This window comes from Rhinolophus hipposideros, assembly GCF_964194185.1.
Source record: "Rhinolophus hipposideros genome assembly, chromosome: 25".
In the NCBI taxonomy this organism is placed as follows: Eukaryota; Metazoa; Chordata; class Mammalia; order Chiroptera; family Rhinolophidae; genus Rhinolophus; species Rhinolophus hipposideros.
This window is the reverse complement of record NC_138071.1, coordinates 18,226,871-18,244,284: the sequence shown is the minus strand read 5'-3', so window position 1 is coordinate 18,244,284 and position 17,414 is coordinate 18,226,871. Positions and strand designations below refer to the sequence as shown.

At 38.0% G+C, this 17,414-nt stretch overlaps 1 protein-coding gene across 7 annotated transcripts in view; it reads left to right on the top strand.

Annotated features, from left to right (window-relative positions):
• Window positions 1-15,965, top strand: part of CNOT4 (CCR4-NOT transcription complex subunit 4) — a 116,599-nt gene extending 100,634 nt beyond the window's left edge. For 4 of the 7 annotated variants that reach the window (XM_081038608.1, XM_081038606.1, XM_081038609.1 and 1 more), the window contains exon 11: window positions 14,578-15,965. In XM_081038608.1, the coding sequence (XP_080894734.1) occupies window positions 14,578-14,879 (302 nt within the window). In that variant the 3' untranslated portion in view covers window positions 14,880-15,965. Of the gene's footprint in view, window positions 1-13,662; window positions 13,879-14,577 lie in introns of all 7 variants that reach the window. The other 3 variants (XM_081038605.1, XM_081038601.1, XM_081038604.1) reach the window with 1 other exon arrangement.
• Window positions 15,966-17,414: the final 1,449 nt, after the last annotated feature.

The window sequence follows — 17,414 nt, the reverse complement described above, 5'->3', positions numbered from 1 at the left end:
TCTTTTAAATCAAAACACATTTAAACAGAAAGCATAGTCTGGATTTGGAAGTAGATTGACAACCATGCACTGTTAAGTGTCAAATTGATAAAATTCGACTGGTGTTATGGTGTTACTCACTTTTCCCAACTTCTAAGTTATTCTAGATCTTTTAAAAATTACCTAATAGTTCTAGACAATATGACTAAAATTCTGTGTTTTACAACTATGTGTGACTGTTAACAGAATTAATTTGTTTCACTAAAATGTTAGTTCTAGTTCAGTATAAAGCTCCAGATATAGTGAAATAAGAATTGTAGTTTCTAATTTATATTTGAGAATGTATTCATCTGATCTTCCTTCTTTCCTGACTTCCTTCCTTCCTTCACAGTGAGACTCAACACAGATTGAGAGTTGGTTCTGTCAAGACTATCTCTGGCATTCTTTTCCAAATTCAAGTATAATAAATCATAGCTAAGGATGAACAAATAAATGTATATTTTAAATGATTTTTAACTAAGACTTCTTAGTGAACTGGTGGTGAGCATGTAAGTCTTTGAATTCATCAGGATCTTGAAAGAATGCATTCTTATTAGTACTAATTCTTTTAAAATCAAGACATCATTTGCAAGTTGGAAGTAAAAGTTTTTTATTTTCCCTAGTATGTAAATAAATAGGAGAAAAAGTAAAGTAGCCTTGCCTTTTTAAATTATACATTACATAGCTAAAATAATTAAATTTTAAAACATACATGCTTGTTTAGAAATCAAATGTTTATAAAATAATCACTGTACACACTTCTTTCAACAACTGTTTTTTGGTTTGGGTAAATAGTACAAGACAGAATTCTTAAAGATTTAATTACTTGCTCTGTTGGGTTGGAAATGTCTATAACCATGACTACCCTGGTATTTTTCACTTAGTTTTAGTATAAAATAATGAAGTTACTTCATTTCCTGAAATATATTTTTTCCCTGAAATTAAGAAATAAAGCAAATTATTGTTTTAATGCCGAAATAGATACTTTCTAAAAGCAGAGCTGATAGCTGGGTTATGAAGAATTTGTCCATTAAAATCATGTTTCAGAGCCTGGATAATTTTAGTCTTCTTTTGGGGGGATTTTGTGACTGATTTAAACCCTTAAGATGGGAGCCATCTTTCAGAAAAAGATGAGACTGACTGATCTTCACCATTGAAATAAAAGTGAGCTGTGTGATCAAATGGAGCAAAAAACTGGATTTGGAGTTTTTGATAACTTTTAGAAAATTTGGAAATCTTTTAATTAGGAAAATTATGAATATCAAAAACCTTAGGAATTTTAGTAGACACATAACCATGGGGGACTTGCTACATAGGCAGCAAACTACTCTGACCTGAATGCAAGCCTGAAGAGGAACTTATCCCCCCATACACATATTTTATTGGCGCTAAACAATCAAAAGCTATCACTGACTTTGTTCAGAATGGCCAACTTCCAGTGATCCACTGAAGAAACACAAAAACAAAGCAGAACAGCGTGACTTTCAGGGGGCTGCCACAGAATATTACGGCATCAAGCGCCAGAGAAAAGAACAGAGGAGCCATTCGATAAATGTTGAAAGAAAACCAGTGATTGATAGAGCAATGTTAGTGTCTGATTGCTTCTGAAGGCCTGAGAAGCCTGTGTGTGCTTTGTGTTACATCTGGACTTTGGGAAACTTTTCATCAGATTCAGGTGCACATACAACCAGAACTTAGCTCTTGGTTGTACTGTGGCATTCGGTGTTACAGTTCCTCTCACCAAGGCTTCATGATCAGGCCTTCTGTCTTCATTACCTCTGAACTGTGGAAACCTCAACTCAACTTTTCCTTATTTCCCCAAGACCAGTCGCCCCACCACACACACTTTAAAAAATTTTATCTAATAACACTTTTTTAACTCCATTTTCTCATTTGTGATACTCACAGATCTCTCTTTACATATCTGTAAATATTGGTCCACCTTCCCCTTAAGCAGAGACATATATATACACAATTCAGAGTCTCTGTAGCATACCTTTTCTTCCAGAACTCTATGGATAATGATGAGCTGTTATGAGAGCTTAATACTTTCCTAAGGGAGATTCTTTAGGGCAACTTCTAATGTTAAAAGAATTTTTTTCTCTTGGTTAAACCAAATGCTTTTCCCATTTATACTTCCGGTTAAATAGATGAAGGCAGTTACCACTTGTCTAGTAACTTCTAGATGTAGATGAAACATTTTTAGTTCTTTCAACTGTTTCATACTTAACATGGTTTCTAGTTCTCTCTGTAGTCCAGTTCTCCTCTACACATATTTTGACTTCGCAATGAATAACTTTCTTAAAATATGAAGCTCACACTTTAATATAGTAATCCAGATGTGCTCAGATAACGATATATTTGTTATTAAAACTATTGTTATTACTAATATTTGTATATTCCTTTACAGTTTACAGAGTTCTTTTATAAAAATATTTTGTGGGGTAGGGATTATCCCCATTTTATAAAGGAAAGAGCAGCAGAGTGTTTTATCATTTGCCCAATGTCATACAATTGCTAATTTAGACATTTCACATCTATTTACATGGTTTCAATGTCACCTTTCTAGAAGTTCTATTACCCAATTGTCATATCAAATATATAAGCCTATTAAAGTCTTAAAGGCTAGACCTTTTTTCATACACACTTAGATTATTCTACCATTCTGTGGTTTCCTGATGCATTTTTTAAAAATCTAAATATATGCCTGTTAAATTTTTGTGTTTTGATTTGATGTAGTTAGAGTATATCCTTTTTGTATATCACTATCATCCATGTTTGTCTTATGAAAGAACTATGTGATTATAAAGTGATAAATATTACTAGTAACATTAGTAACATTTGTGTGAAGAATTTAAGAATAGTTCCAGTTTTAAGTACAAATTTTGTCATCTCTAGAATTGGCTTTCATTTGCATATTTAACTTTGTGGAATGAACAGAGAAGCCAAGCAGTAGCTCAGAAACTTTTAGGCTGACACACAGTATCTTAAGTTCTCTGAAAATTTGTCTAAACACTGCTGTTAGCCATGCTATACTTGACCATCTTACCACAAAAGGTTCCCATCAGAAAACTTACCAGAAATTGCTCAATTCAAGTTGTATGTATGACATCCTAGGAAGCCTTTCCAAAGAATAAATTACCTTGATAAGGTTGGTTCTTCGTGAAAATGCATTTTGGCTCTATTACTTTTGTTTTGTGGAATTGATGTGTCAGTGAGATGGGAATGGAGATAGTGGCAAAGTCTTTGGGTTTGGGCAGGCGACAGAAGAGGAAAGGAAATGGACCACGGGATATAGAAGGAGATCATTTCCAATGAAAAACAATTGTCAGTAGAACCTGCCTCCATGACTGCTTGTTCCACTTCAAAATTCAAATTTAACTGCCTATGTATTTCAGTTAGAAGGGAACGGAGGTTCTAGCCAAAATGCTACATATTATTTCCCTTGAAAAATGCCCCTAAACATAAGCAATAAAGCAGTGATTGCTTAAACCTATTATATGCATTTCTAAAGAAATCCCCAGTTCCTAATCTGTTTCAGAATTTTCCCAAGAACTAATTATAAGCGTGTAGTTTCTAGAGTCTGCCATTTCTTCTTTTCTGGCATTTCTCTTAATGGTTTTGTGATCACATCTGAGGGTTACTACCCCAGGACAGAATTCACGTTGCACCTAGAGACTTTAAACTCATGTGTTAAATTGAGTAGATGTTCTTTTATGTCTTTGCATCTCTCCTGACAGTTCTCTTCTATACCTTCCTTAATCTGCCCTTTCTAGTTTGAGGATTGGGTACTCTTATAGAGAAGATGGAAGAAAGCAAAATGAAAATGGAACTACATAGCTCAGTCTTTTCTTGGGGCTTCACATTGTAACATCAGGCTGAGCAGTGACTTTGGCTAATGTTCTCCATTCTTATTTAGCATTTTCTTGTCTTCAGCATTTTTCACAAGCTTCAGTCATTATGGATTCTGATTTTAATCCTCAAGGGTTATGATACTGTTATATACAGGTAGGTCATATACCTCCATCCATCTTTTCTAAACTTTCTTTTCATATCTAATCCCCTGAGATTCTCCCTGTACAGCAACCGATTTCTTTAGATTTCTCCCCAGTTGATTTCCCTTACTAGAATTACCTATTGCATAGTCAGAATGCCATATTTTAGCATCTTCTATGGCCTATGAAGCACTGCTCCCTATAACCATGGGACTACCTGACCCATCCTTTTTCTGACCTTTTTTGGAAAGCTGTTGTCTCAGAAAACCTGGAAGCAAATGTTCAGGGCTGTTCATGTAGGAAACACTACCTTGTGAGGTTCAGTTTCAGGAACTGCTCACTGCTTACAAAGACGATTAAATCAAAGCCCTTTTCCTGGAGGAGCTAGCAGCCTAGTAGAAAAAACTAACACGCACACAGGTAAATGCGATACACTGTGGTAATTGCAAAAATAACCAGCGTGCCTGCCTGCCAAGAACACAAGTCTGGTTATTCCTTGCTTCTGCAGATCCTAAAATTATGTCACACACACTCAACGGCTTCTCTTACGTTGACAATAGCTAACCAGTTCTTTGGTGGCCACAAGTCCAGAGTAAAAGTTTTCCTCATTGTTTCTCCCGTGAGAAAGAGAGGTGGTCAGGAAGTAAATTTTATCAGGTTTGTTTTCTTCTAGCCGATTTAGAGTTGAGGTATTAGGGTGGTTGACAGCCTTCGTGTCTGCAGTTTTACAGTGTGTTTTGGTGAAATCAGGTTCTGGTGAACGATACGTGCTCTCCTGGATGCTACGTTCCCTTGTCATCTTTGGGTGTCCTCACAGCTTTGCTCATACTGCCCAGAGTTGTGTGCACTGAAATGTGTTCTTCAAGCTTCCAGTTTCTGATTGTAGACATTGCTTATGTAGGATTCTTGTCTCTTCCCATTGTTTAGCTCTGTCGCTTGTATGTTCTGGTTCAGTTTCCATCTAATCCAGGCTATAATGCTTCTAAGAATGTATGTATCTTTTGCATTGAATTTTAAGTTTACTTTTTCATATATATATATATATATATATATATATGCAATTTCTGGTAAGTTTTCTGATGGTAACCTTTTGTAATAAGATGGTAAAGTATAGCATGGCTAACAGCAGTGTTTAGAAGAATTGTCACAGAACTTAAGCTATGTGTGTGTGTATGTGTGTGTGTGTGTGTGTGTATATATATATCTTTGTATAGAGACATTTTTTCAATAAGTGTTTCCCTGTTTTTTTTTTTCTTTTTAACAGATTCTGCCTCCTTAGATCCTTCATAAAGCAAACATCTAGGTGTTTTTCTGGTTCCCATTTCATGATCTGATTATCCCCCAAAATAGACTTATAGATCCTTGTAGGAACATTCTAAAAGAGAGAAGTACACATTGTGTAAAACACATCTACTTATGTTTTGAAATATTCCCACCATACTTTATGATTAACTTCTTCTGCTCTCTGTTCGGTATGGAAAGACCTTTCCCTCTTCCATTTCAGTTTCTCTTCCTCTGAGCTTTTCCAGTCACTGTTTATCCTGCACGTAGGCAGAATTATTCATTCTCTTCTTTATGCCCCTTCATAGCAGAATAGCATTTATTATTTATTTAAATAGTAGTTATTTAAACATGTTACCCTCCCCTTTTCTTGGCCTGTGAGTCCTGCCAGGACAGGGAGCAGTTGGTAGTGTGTTTGGCAGAGAGAAGAAATATTTTGGAGTCAGATTGGGTTTGATTACTGACTTAGACACTTGTAAACTATATAACCTTGAGCAAATTCCTTAAACTACCAGAGCCACTTAGTCTCCTTGTTTGTAAAATAAAGTTAATACAGCTCGTTGGATTGTTGGTACTAAAGTGAGTAATTAAATACATAAAGTACAAAGTGAATGAATAGTGTCTAGAATAGAAAAATATAAGTTAATAGACCTATTTACCCTGTGCACATAATATTAGAATATCTTTTTAAAAAACATTTCTTAGTAAATAATTTTGGTGTGTTGGATTTAAAAAATTATATTTGCTTCTATTTTAGCATTATGGAAAACATCATCTTAATGGTTCCTTTACCTCAGTTTACACGCAGAGAAACCCTTTGGACCCTAACACTTAGCTGATTGCTGCTTTCAGAAAGATTTGCATCTCTTTGGAGAGAACGACTTGATTCGTAGCATTATACAGATATGAATTAAATAGGCTTTTTTGGGCAAAGTGATTTTTCAGCTCCTCTCAGGTTGGACCTTGGATTCAGCAGATTCGGCGGATATCTTGAAGCATGTCAGTTTCTAAGACTGAGCTACATGCTGAAGAATGTACAAAATAGCCCCTTGCAGACCAGATAGGTCAGTAAAATTGTGAAGGAGAAGATAGGAATATAGTAGATGTCACAGCACAGTTTGCTGCCAGATGAGTGTGGCTCAGACTGTAAGTGCTAGCATCTGGAATGATCTGAGTAGAAGAGAAAAGACTTAGACTTTGGAAGACTGAGTAAAAATTAATTGAAGAGATCAGGAAAGCATTCTAGACAAGGAGAAAGAAAGTAGTGAGAGTGTCCAGAAAGCACAAATCGTGTTTAGCTGATCCTCATGGCCTCTCTTTTCCTGTTTATGTCATTTCTGCTTTCTAGTGGGAATAAATTTTACCAGTTTTTTGTTATTACTTTGCTCAAGTTCCCATGTTCTCAGAACTCCTATTACTTTGTTCAGGTTCCTTTATTCTCAGAACTCCTTTTTTACTTGAGGTCTTAGAATTTTTCAAGTAGTCCAATCTCTACTTTCAGATTTATTAAATCTTTAAGTTTTATCTGTGTCTCAGCAGATTTGCTCCGCAGTAGTGGCTGTCTTGCTTTGTAATAAACAATCCTAGAAATTTGAGCATCAGCTGTATTTGTTTAAGTAGAATAACATTTTGCATAGACAATCTGATTTTATAAGTCTATTTGAAAGAATTCATTCACATAGTAGTCATTTTCCCTGCAAATGTTAGTGAATAAATTGAAATGATTTTTGTGTTTTTCTTAAAGTACAGTACGTCTATATCATGAAGGCTTTCTTTTCTGATAGGAGAAATTCTGTGTACTCTTTAAAGTTTGGTTTAACATATAGGACATGCATAATTTGTTTATATTTGAGTCGCTAGAGGTATGTTGAAGTTTGGGAAAGTTGAGGCTTTCTTAAAATCAATGGAAATGGACTCCGGCCCAAAACTGATAGGAAATAGTGTGTAACATAGTGAGGGGTGTGTGTGTGTGTGTGTGTGTGTGTGTGTGTGTGTGTGTGTAGAGAAAGACGCAGTGGCTGAGACAGGCTGTACCGTGTGTCCTCCTAAAAATGCATGGAGATTTGAAAATCTAACTGGCAAGGAGTAACCATGGCAGGAACTAGATTTCTGATGTACAACTACTTGTACCAAGAAAGACTTGTTTAGTAACCTAACCACTGGAGGGAGCCTCTGACTTTGAACTGTAAAGCACAGCAGTGAAGAAAAGGAAAATAAAACTTTATAGAGGAAAAAAAAGAAGGTTGCAGAGTCGGGCTTTGTGGAGTAACCATTAAAAAAGGCTTGAAAACTGAAGAGCAGAATAATCTCTTCTAGGAATATTGTGTGACTGGGACTCTCGACAACTGCTCCCCAGTTGGGATAGGACTGACCGCTAACAGAGAGGAATTTAACTTGAAATAAGAGGTCTCTGGCTCTAGGGACTACAGTGGAGAATGGAGTAGCCCCAGCATCAGGGCCGATCATGTGGGCCAGCCATCCCAACCCAAACACGAAAGTACAGAAATTGGTGGGTGTGTGAATTTACTTGTGTCTACCGTGTTTCCCCAAAAATAAGACCTAGCTGGATCATCAGCTCTAATGCATCTTTTGGAACAAAAATTAATATAAGACCCAGTCTTATTTTACTATAAGACCTGGTCTTTATAATATAATATGATATAATATAATAATATAATATAATACAGGGCCTTATATTAATTTTTACTCCAAAAGACACATTAGAGGATGGTCCAGCTAGGTCTTATTTTCAGGGAAACATGGTAGCTGGTTTAATTAGCGAGGCCTATGTGTTTATTGTTAACTGGAAAGACCTGCAGTGGGGAAACCAAAAGGAAGATAGAGGCAAGAATTCCTCTACCAAAGCAAGAGGAGACAGGAAATCCTGACCTGGTGGTACAAATTGCATCAGAGGAAGCAAATCCTCGCAGTAGCCTTTTGTTTTAGGGTTCCTCTTAAGTGTGCTTTATTTCACTGTGTTGTCATTATACATAGATCTGCTGTCTTAACTCCTGGCAGCAAATCTTGTTTTCTGAATACAGTCTTAACATGGTACCCTAATATGTAAAATAGGTGAAATCAGGTTGGAGGTTGGGGTGTGTGCCCTGTCCCCTCGGCTTCCTCCCCTGTGGCTCCTGAGATGGTTTTGCAGGCTGTGAAACCAATTTGAAAATCACTCTTTGAGGAGACGCAAACCAGCAAAACTCATTGGCTTGTCACCAGTGACAACTTCTCGAAAGGAGCAGATTTTCCCACACTTTGGCTATCTGTGGCAAAGTTTTGCATTTCATAATAATGAACATATTGCAGTTTATCTGAGGAACAAAAAGGAAAGAAACCCACTTGGCCACTCTCATGCTCACTGTGTACTCTTGCCTAAGCCATTCATTTTTCCTGCCTTATGATTTTCTGTGAAAGGTGCGATGTTAGAACACAACTTAATTTTTCTCTTGTAATATAGTTACTGCTTATAAAACATGTCTTACTCTACACTTCCTAATACATAGTTGGACTAGTCTAGGGTTGGGTGAAAATATCAAAGGTGGTTTCAACTTGTGGGTTTTTCAGACTTGGGGGTGCAGGGGGTGTCTGTGTAGTAACTAAAGCTCCAAGAATGAATGACAGCTACTGTGCTTCACCCACTAGCACATTTCCATGCATGTGCCTGCCTAACTGGCCTCTCTTTTTCCTAAAAAAAAAGCATCTATTAATCATGTGCAACCCTATGACATTTCTTAAGTTGCTTTTTCAGATTGTAGTTGTTGAACTTGTCCTGTTGTTTTTGTTTTGTTTTGTTTTTTTATTATTTTTTTAAAGTTTATTGGGGTGACAATTGTTAGTAAAGTTACATAGATTTCAGGTGTGCAATTCTGTATTACATCATCTATAAATCCCACTGTGTGTTCACCACCGAGAGTCAGTTCTCCTTCCATCACCATATATTTGAGAACTTGTCCTGTTGTCACGTTGTCTCTTCAGGTAGATGTTGAACTCCCCGAGAAAGGGAGTCGTGGTTTAAGTGCTTTGTCCTTGTGCACATTCAGTAAATAGTTGTTTTTTTGATTTTGTTTTTGTTTTAACCTTGGCAGCCTTAACACATACATTTTATAATAATTTTTGTTGCTAAAATCTAGATTTGTCATCTTAGTATGTGATGATAGAACTGTTGGGAACTGGGTGTTAGTCTACCAACAAGCTGGCGGGATTTTAACCATAATTTCTTCACTAAAAAGTGTTCTGAGCCAGGTAAAACAAAGGATACTGATAACTTCTTACTAGAATGTGAGAGTGTGGTATATGGCATCTTAAAAGTACTTTAAATTCTATTTCTTTGAGGTTTATACTGAAAAATAAAACTACTGCGAGCAACTTGACCTGGTCTCCTGCCCTCAAATTATTTAGAACCAAAAATAATGTTTTGTTGTACATATTTGAACATTATAAATTACAGTTGGGTTTTTTAGTGTCACAAAACATTTAAACATGTTAGCAGTCCTTTAAAAATATACAGTCCTCTCCTAATGTATTATACTAGTAATTAAATACTTTAAAAATGAAATCACTTATCATTTTTAACATGAAATATGTTTAGTAATTTGATTTTCATTGTACTTTGCTTGGTCTTTTCTAGTCTGTCTTATGGAAAGTTTAAAGTGCTTTCCCATATTCGTCTTTGCAATATTTTGGTGGCAGGAGGACTTATTAATTAGATTGGGTCCCTGGTACTTCTGTGAGAATCCTGCCTGTTGTCCCTGCGTGCCTAGGAGGAAACCGTTGTGCTCACGCCAGTTCTTGGCACGTGAGAATTCCTCCGCCTGGGCTTTTTGGAAAGCTTTCTATGTGTTCAGTATTGGGCACTAGGGAGAAAAATGTTTTTAGACATTTATCAGGTAATATAAAATATATAGACTTCACATTGCTTTCCTTCTATTTCATTTTATCTTTACGAGAGAGTGAGGGGAGTGTTACCCCTACTTACGTATGAAGCAGGATCCTGAGACGTTAAGAGAATGACTGACATGTTCAGTTATATTAAAAACCCACGTGGAGCCGCCTTACGCAATCAATCCATCTGCGGTTTCCAGCACAGTGTTTTCCCCATTAGACTTGTCCACATTGAATTGTACCCCTGTGTGAATATAGTTCCTGTATAAATGAAGTTGCAGCAAGTTCAGTCTAAGGGTCAGAGTCCTGGGACTATTGGAAAGGAAAATTGTATTTGAGTGGGATTATATAGAGACTCAGAAAAAGGAATCTTCGCATCAGTGGTTCTCCTCCAGTAACAGTTTTCCCCCAGAGTCATGGGCCAGGCCTGGAGACATTTTTGGTTGTCAAGATCTAGGGGCGTTTTTTTTTTTGGGGGGGGGGTTGGCATCTAGTGGGTAGAGTCCAGGGGTGCTGCTAAACATCTACTGCATAGAACAGCCCTTACAACAGTCACATGGTCCAAACTGTCAGTAGTGCTGAAGCTGCTAATTCCTGCTGTTTGTGTTGCAAGGAATGGAATTACCAGAAGCCCTGGCAGCAAAAACAAAATTGGGTCGGAGGCAGGGAGCAGATAAAGGAGGTGACTTCAGGTGCATTGGACTGAGATGAGCTCTTTGGATGGGGTTAGGTTTTAGCTGATTTTTCTTTCCTTGCCCTTTCTTTGTGCCAACATTTGCTATAGCAATAGTGGAGAACACAGTGAAGAAAACTCCTTCTAAGCTACTCGAAATAGCAGTCCCATTCCAAGAACTGAAGACGTCAGTCCACTTCCCTCTGTCACTTACAGCTTCCCTATACACTGCTCATTGTGCTGTCAGGCTTCCAAGAAGTCCAGGGCACAGGAGAGTTTTTGGCAAGATTGTAGGAATTATAAACCAGCTCATTTATTTCATAAGGTATCTTACAATCATAGTTCACCCGGGAGGATCTAAGTTTCTCACTGTTTCTATGTCAGGTACTATTTGTGAATTCCTTTGAGTGCCATACTCCTGCTGAATTTCATGAGTCTAAAATCAGAGAAACAAATATCTTTTTTAAAAATAGACTTTATTTTTTTAGAATTTTTTCAAGTTTTTAAGTATTTTAAGTTCACAGTAAAATTGAGTGGAAAGTAGCGTTCCTATATGTCCCCTGTCCTTGAACAAATGTCTGTTGACTTTAATACTAGGTTTTCAATAAACTTTATGTACATGCAGTGTTAGTCTGTTAATGCAAAACGAAGGTTTCCTTAGTTCCAGTTCTCATTACATGTAAAGCACAAGTAAGGAGGAAATCAGTCGTAGTGAGTTACGGGTGTTTTCTTGTCCCCAACTCAGTGGACGAGAGGCTCAGATCACCTACGTAGACTTCTTACTGGCTTTGGCTACCTAGTTTAAGAACATTCATCTTCCTCAAAATTTTCCCACACAGTTCTACGTCATCTTTTTATATCAGGGCAATTTTCTTTCCCTCCTAGGAAGTTTTCCTGATTTAGAGTTCACTTTCAGGTAAACTGGAAACCATCTTAAGTTATTCAGTCTTGACAGGTTGACTGCTTTAAGGGTTAGAATGTACCACAGCCACCAAACCTTCCTGTAATTGAGGCTGTTCTGTGACCTGAGTGACATCATCTTGTTAATGCCTCATGCAGGTGGAGTCGGGGACAACTAATGATTGTGTTGTTGATTAGAATACATCCCCTTTCCCCAAATGCAAAGTCCAGTTTGTTCCTTCAGCCAAAATATTTCTCTGTGCTGCTCATCATGGCTAATAGACATATTATAATGCTTCTGTGTTTCTTTTCTAGTTCCTTTTAATCATGGTTTCATAGGCCCCTGGGTTTTCTCTTAAATATTTGACATATTAAAAAGTCAATTAATAGTCTATACAAAGTAGATAGAGTTACTGTTACTAAAAACCCAACTTAGGGTCTGGGTTCAAATGCTCACTCTACAAGTTCTGTGTCCTCGGGTCAGTTATTCTGGAGTCTTACTTTATCTGGTAAATGCAAATTGTTCCCCCTGCTCTGCAAACCTCACAACATGAAAATCAAGTGAAATAAATGACTCTGAGAGCGCCTTGTAAGTTGTCCAACTCAAAGTGTGTGGAGGATTCAGCTAGAAGGGTGAGCTTTAGGCAATTGCATTGAGTGTGAAATGGATGTAGGTTGAAAGAATTTATTTTCCCTTCCATTGAGCTGTCTGTATGGCATGAATTGCCTTTACTTCATCTTAGTATAATTCAGAGGTGACTTTTGCTGGTTTTGGTTGTAGTTTTTTTTTTTTTTTTTTTGCCTTTTTATAAATAAGGTTAATAGGGTTAAATGATTCACTTGGTATCATTTGGCATACATCAGTGATTGGTGCAAAACAAAATTCTGAATTCACCTGGGTCTGTTACATCATCATCATCATCATTATCATCAGTGGTGATTGCTAATCAATTCTGTAGAACCAGAAATAATTTTCTATGCTCTTCTCAAAAACCTCAGTGGTAGTTTGACCTATATTCCTGTTTTCAAACAGCGATTATTCTAAGTAGTTACACTTTACCCTTTCTGCCCCTGCCTCCCCCCACCAGTTAGTTATAAAATGCGGATTCTGGATGGTTGTAGATCAAGTTAGTTTAATCACAATTTATACAAAGCCTTTTGACGCTGAGAGTGACTTATCATGTTTGATGCTATTTGTACATAGACCCAGAGAACTGTAGGACTCATGCGTCAAGTGACTGGTAGAAAGAACTGTTAGAGTAGCGTAGGCAGGCGGTGCTGGAAATTATTCCATCTGAAAGGTAGCCCCTGCCTCCTTGGCTTTTGTGACTACTGGAAAAATACTCTTTTCAAATTCAAAAGCCTACTCATTACTGCCTTTCTCCTCTGAAATGCATTACCAGTTTTATAATCAGGAAGAATAATTATTTTCCTTTTTCTATTGGCTTATGTTTATTCTTCATAAAATGACTTTTCTTCCATTTAACGGGCTCAGAAATAAGCTCCTGTATTGAATTTGCAGGCTTGATTTTTTTATATAGAATAAATCAGCTCAGCTGGCGAAATGCCTCACTAACTGAAACTTCATAATGTGGCTGAAACGAAATTGTGCTCCGGAGCATTGAGTCTTTAAACTGTATTATTGACTTATAAACACAAAACGGTGAGGAGGCTAGAAGGAGGACCAGAAGCTCCCTCTCCTGATTCTGGAGCAAATTTTTTCATTACAGGGGCTCTGAGCTCACGAGCAAATCCCAGACAAGTTTATCTTGCAAGGACAACCCATTTTAAATGCTCAATAAAGAAAGAATAATTCTCCTCCCGCTTAACCACTAAAGAACAACATATGTTTCTAACGTCAGCTTTTTATTTTTTTTTTTATCTTTCATTTTTTGTTGGTAAATCTCCCAGACAACAGCAGTTCTGTAGAGAGTTTAAATATGAAGGAATGGCAGGACGGGCTAAGGGCACTTCTACCCAACATTAACATCAACTTTGGTGGACTGCCCAATTCTTCCTCCCCCTCCAACGCCAACAACCACAGTGCACCAACGTCCAACACTGCCACCACCGACAGCCTGAGTTGGGACAGCCCTGGCAGCTGGACAGACCCAGCCATCATCACAGGTAACTCTCTCACTCCTTCAGCTCCGCTGACTGCCATCAGTTTAGTGGTTTTTTGTAGCACAGCTTAAATTAAAACAGAGGTCTTTTCCCCAGAAGCTTCTTTTCACAAAGCCACATGTGTGGGGTAGCTTGTTTCGTTCTCCGGGGTGCGGTCTCGCTTCATTCTGTTGGCGTAGTTGTGTAACAAGACATTTGGTGCCTCGGTTGCTTCTTTTGGTGTCAGTAGGTGCTAACATCTGGCCGCATGTGTGTATTGTTTCGGTCTCTCAGAATATAGTAAGGATCTGACTTATCCTCTTAAAGGGACATACTCCACTTTTTAAAATAAAGCTCTCTATTATAAGGCTGTCTTGTTTATGTATTGCTATTAGAGGAGAAGCACAATTGGGAAATAACGTCATACAATTCTGGGGACTCGTTTCTGCAGCTCTGCCTCTGTGACAGTGGGGGACAATATCTGGTCTGTGTAGTTGAAGAGGAGGCATGGGTTTCTGTGACAATAAATTGTGGTCGTTGTGGGTGGAGGCTACAAGGAACGTAAGATTAAAAAGGTCTGATTTGGAAGGAGTTTAAAATTGTCATCTCTTCTGTTTCTTTTTGGGTAAACTAACCACCTTTTAAAACATTTTTGTTTGACGAATTTCGTATTCCTTGTGCCCAAACTCACCATTTTCCTCTTGTCTTCTTTTCTCTCCTTAGGTATTCCAGCCTCTTCAGGAAACAGTTTAGACTCTCTTCAAGATGACAATCCTCCACACTGGCTAAAATCCCTTCAGGCCCTCACAGAGATGGACGGCCCCAGCGCCGCTCCATCACAAACCCACCACAGCGCCCCCTTCAGCACACAGATCCCTCTGCACAGAGCCAGTTGGAATCCCTACCCTCCTCCTTCAAATCCTTCCAGCTTCCACTCCCCACCCCCAGGCTTTCAGACGGCCTTCAGACCCCCCAGCAAAACCCCCACAGATTTACTACAGAGTTCAACACTGGACCGCCATTAGGGAAAGAGGAGAAACCATTAGAAAAATACAGGATTTGTCCCACCCTGTTTTGCCCCCTCAGTCCACCCAACAGCTCCCTCTCATCTCTTAAGTTCTGAAGAATCCAGTTCCTGATCAATTTTTTTTCTCCCTACCCCCAGATGCAATGCGATCACAGGGTCATTACCGTCTCCTTTTTTTATTGTAAGAGTTTTTGTTGATCCAGCATTTGAGTGACACTGTTGAATGTTTCCTAAAAATGCCTTTTTAAGGAGGAAAAAAAAAATCAAAGGGCAGTCTCGATACTTAGAAAATTACTGTTTGTTACGCGTAATAATGACATAATCTGCTTAGCAGAAAATGACGATTAATCTCTAGGAAAGGTCAAGTCAATGCATTGTCAATTGCAGAAGTTTGAAAACCAGGTTAATCGAAATGAGATTGCTAGATACATGGGGGAAAGCGGTGGTCCCGGCATCCATCTCGTATTCAGCTTATCACTATTGCAGGGAAAATGCTTTTAATTTAATTTAATTTTTAATTGTTTTGGCAAGTTGATGGAGAGGACTTGATTGTGTTGTGAAGAAAAATAATTTATTGGAAGTTGATGGTAAGACACATTGATCTGTAGTAGTAACTGGCCAATTGCTAAAGAGTTTATAAGGAGGGGAGAACTATTTTTCTTTTTTTTTTTTTTTTGGAGAAAAAATATTTTGGCTTTAGATTCAAAATAAATTCAAATGTTATAAAGAAAAAAAGTATTCACAGATGTAATACCTATGCATACTATCAGAGCTGAACTAGAAGTGATTTCTTCAGTCTTTCTCATCTGTCAGAATCTTTTTTTCTTTTACATTAAATTCACCTGACTAGGGCACTCAGCACTGCTCTGGGCCATCTGATCACCATCGACAGCAAATCTCTGACCTCCTTGCCTGCAGCTTATTTAACCCTGTAGTTTCTGGACGTTTGTGCAGTATTGAAAAGACAGGAGAAAAGAAAACAAACCTGGTTATAACCTGACGCTAAAACTAAAAACAAAGAAATGTACCTCTTTCTTCAGAATTAAAACTAAAATCTTAAATAAAACAGAAAACTTGATGATGACCCTTGGAATGTTCTTGTTTTTTGTTTTTCCGTTTCATTGCACGTGAGTTCAAAACACGTGTTCGTGAGAGCAGTCATGAGACGTTTCCATTGATGTTACATCGTCAACAATAGGATGGTATAGAAGAAGAAATTAGGTAAAATTCATGGTATTGTCAGCCTCCGCCATCTTTGAAGTTCAGCCCACCTTGTCCTCAAGAAGTCCTCTTGCGGTGGCTCTCTGTAGAAGATACCTCCTTATGCTATTGTATTATGCAGACCAAACCTTCCAAACTGAGGAGCCTCGTGTACCAGAAAGGAGCTGGGCTCTGGATATGCTGAGGTGTTGGTTGTCTTGGGGAGACCTGGGAGGGGGTGAGGGTGGGGCAGCAGCAGCACCTTGGAGAGCGCCATGATGGGAAAGGCGGGGAAACACTGATTGGACAACCCACCGTTAGATCTTGTATGGCCGGCCATCAAGGAAATACCTGCTGATGGAGAGGTCACACCACTGACCAAAGGAGGGTAGAGGACAGAACTGACATGTTCTCTACCAGATTGCTAGGATTCTGTGTGGTGTGTGTGTGTCCTCACTGGGATTGCATTCACAAGTCCAAAGCTGCAGGTGGCATATTTTCAGCCTCAGGCACTAAGGGAATCTTTGTAGGATGAATGAAATAGATCTTCTAACTCTTACATTGTGCTTTCCAATGCATTTTCTCCTTCTTAACCTTTACTTTGTACTTCAATTTACTACCAACACCCTCTCCCTCAAAAAAAACACAAACAATTTCAACACCGTTTTTGAAAAACATGTGAACAGAATAATTGTAAACGTTACCACAAAGAGATGTTGACTGGGTGACTAGTAAATTGGTTTTTATTTTCTTTTTTAATTTACCAAAATGTTCCTGTGATAGAGAAGACAGGACCAAAAACTTTAGGATCTCTTTGTCCTGTGAACGTTGCTTCAGTCTTCTGAATATTCACATTGCACCGCCAAGGGATGGATTAACACGTATATAATAGTCAGGTAGCAGTGAATTGTCGAGGCTTTGGGGTGGGGGTGTGTGTGGGGAGGGCGGTTGGATACTCCTGGGAATCCGGTCTATCAATAAAAATGTTGCTTTTTCTGTAAGAGGAGGGAAATTCTATCTTTCAAGGCTGTGCTATGATTGTATGTTTAATGAATCCTACATAAGACTTTATAAAACATAAATACCATGTAAAGAATAATAATTAAAAACAATAAAAACCTGTATGCCTACCACCCAAGTTAAAAATAGAACCTGCCGTATCTTAAAAGGCGCCTATCAGCTCCTCTCCAGTATACTTCCTTTTCTTTTCTCACCATCCACAAATAACCATTATCTTGGTTTCTGCGTTAATCTTCCCTTTTTTTTTAGAGCTTTGCCATTTATGTATGTACCCCCTGAAGAATACATTGTTCGATTTTGGAAATCTGAGTAG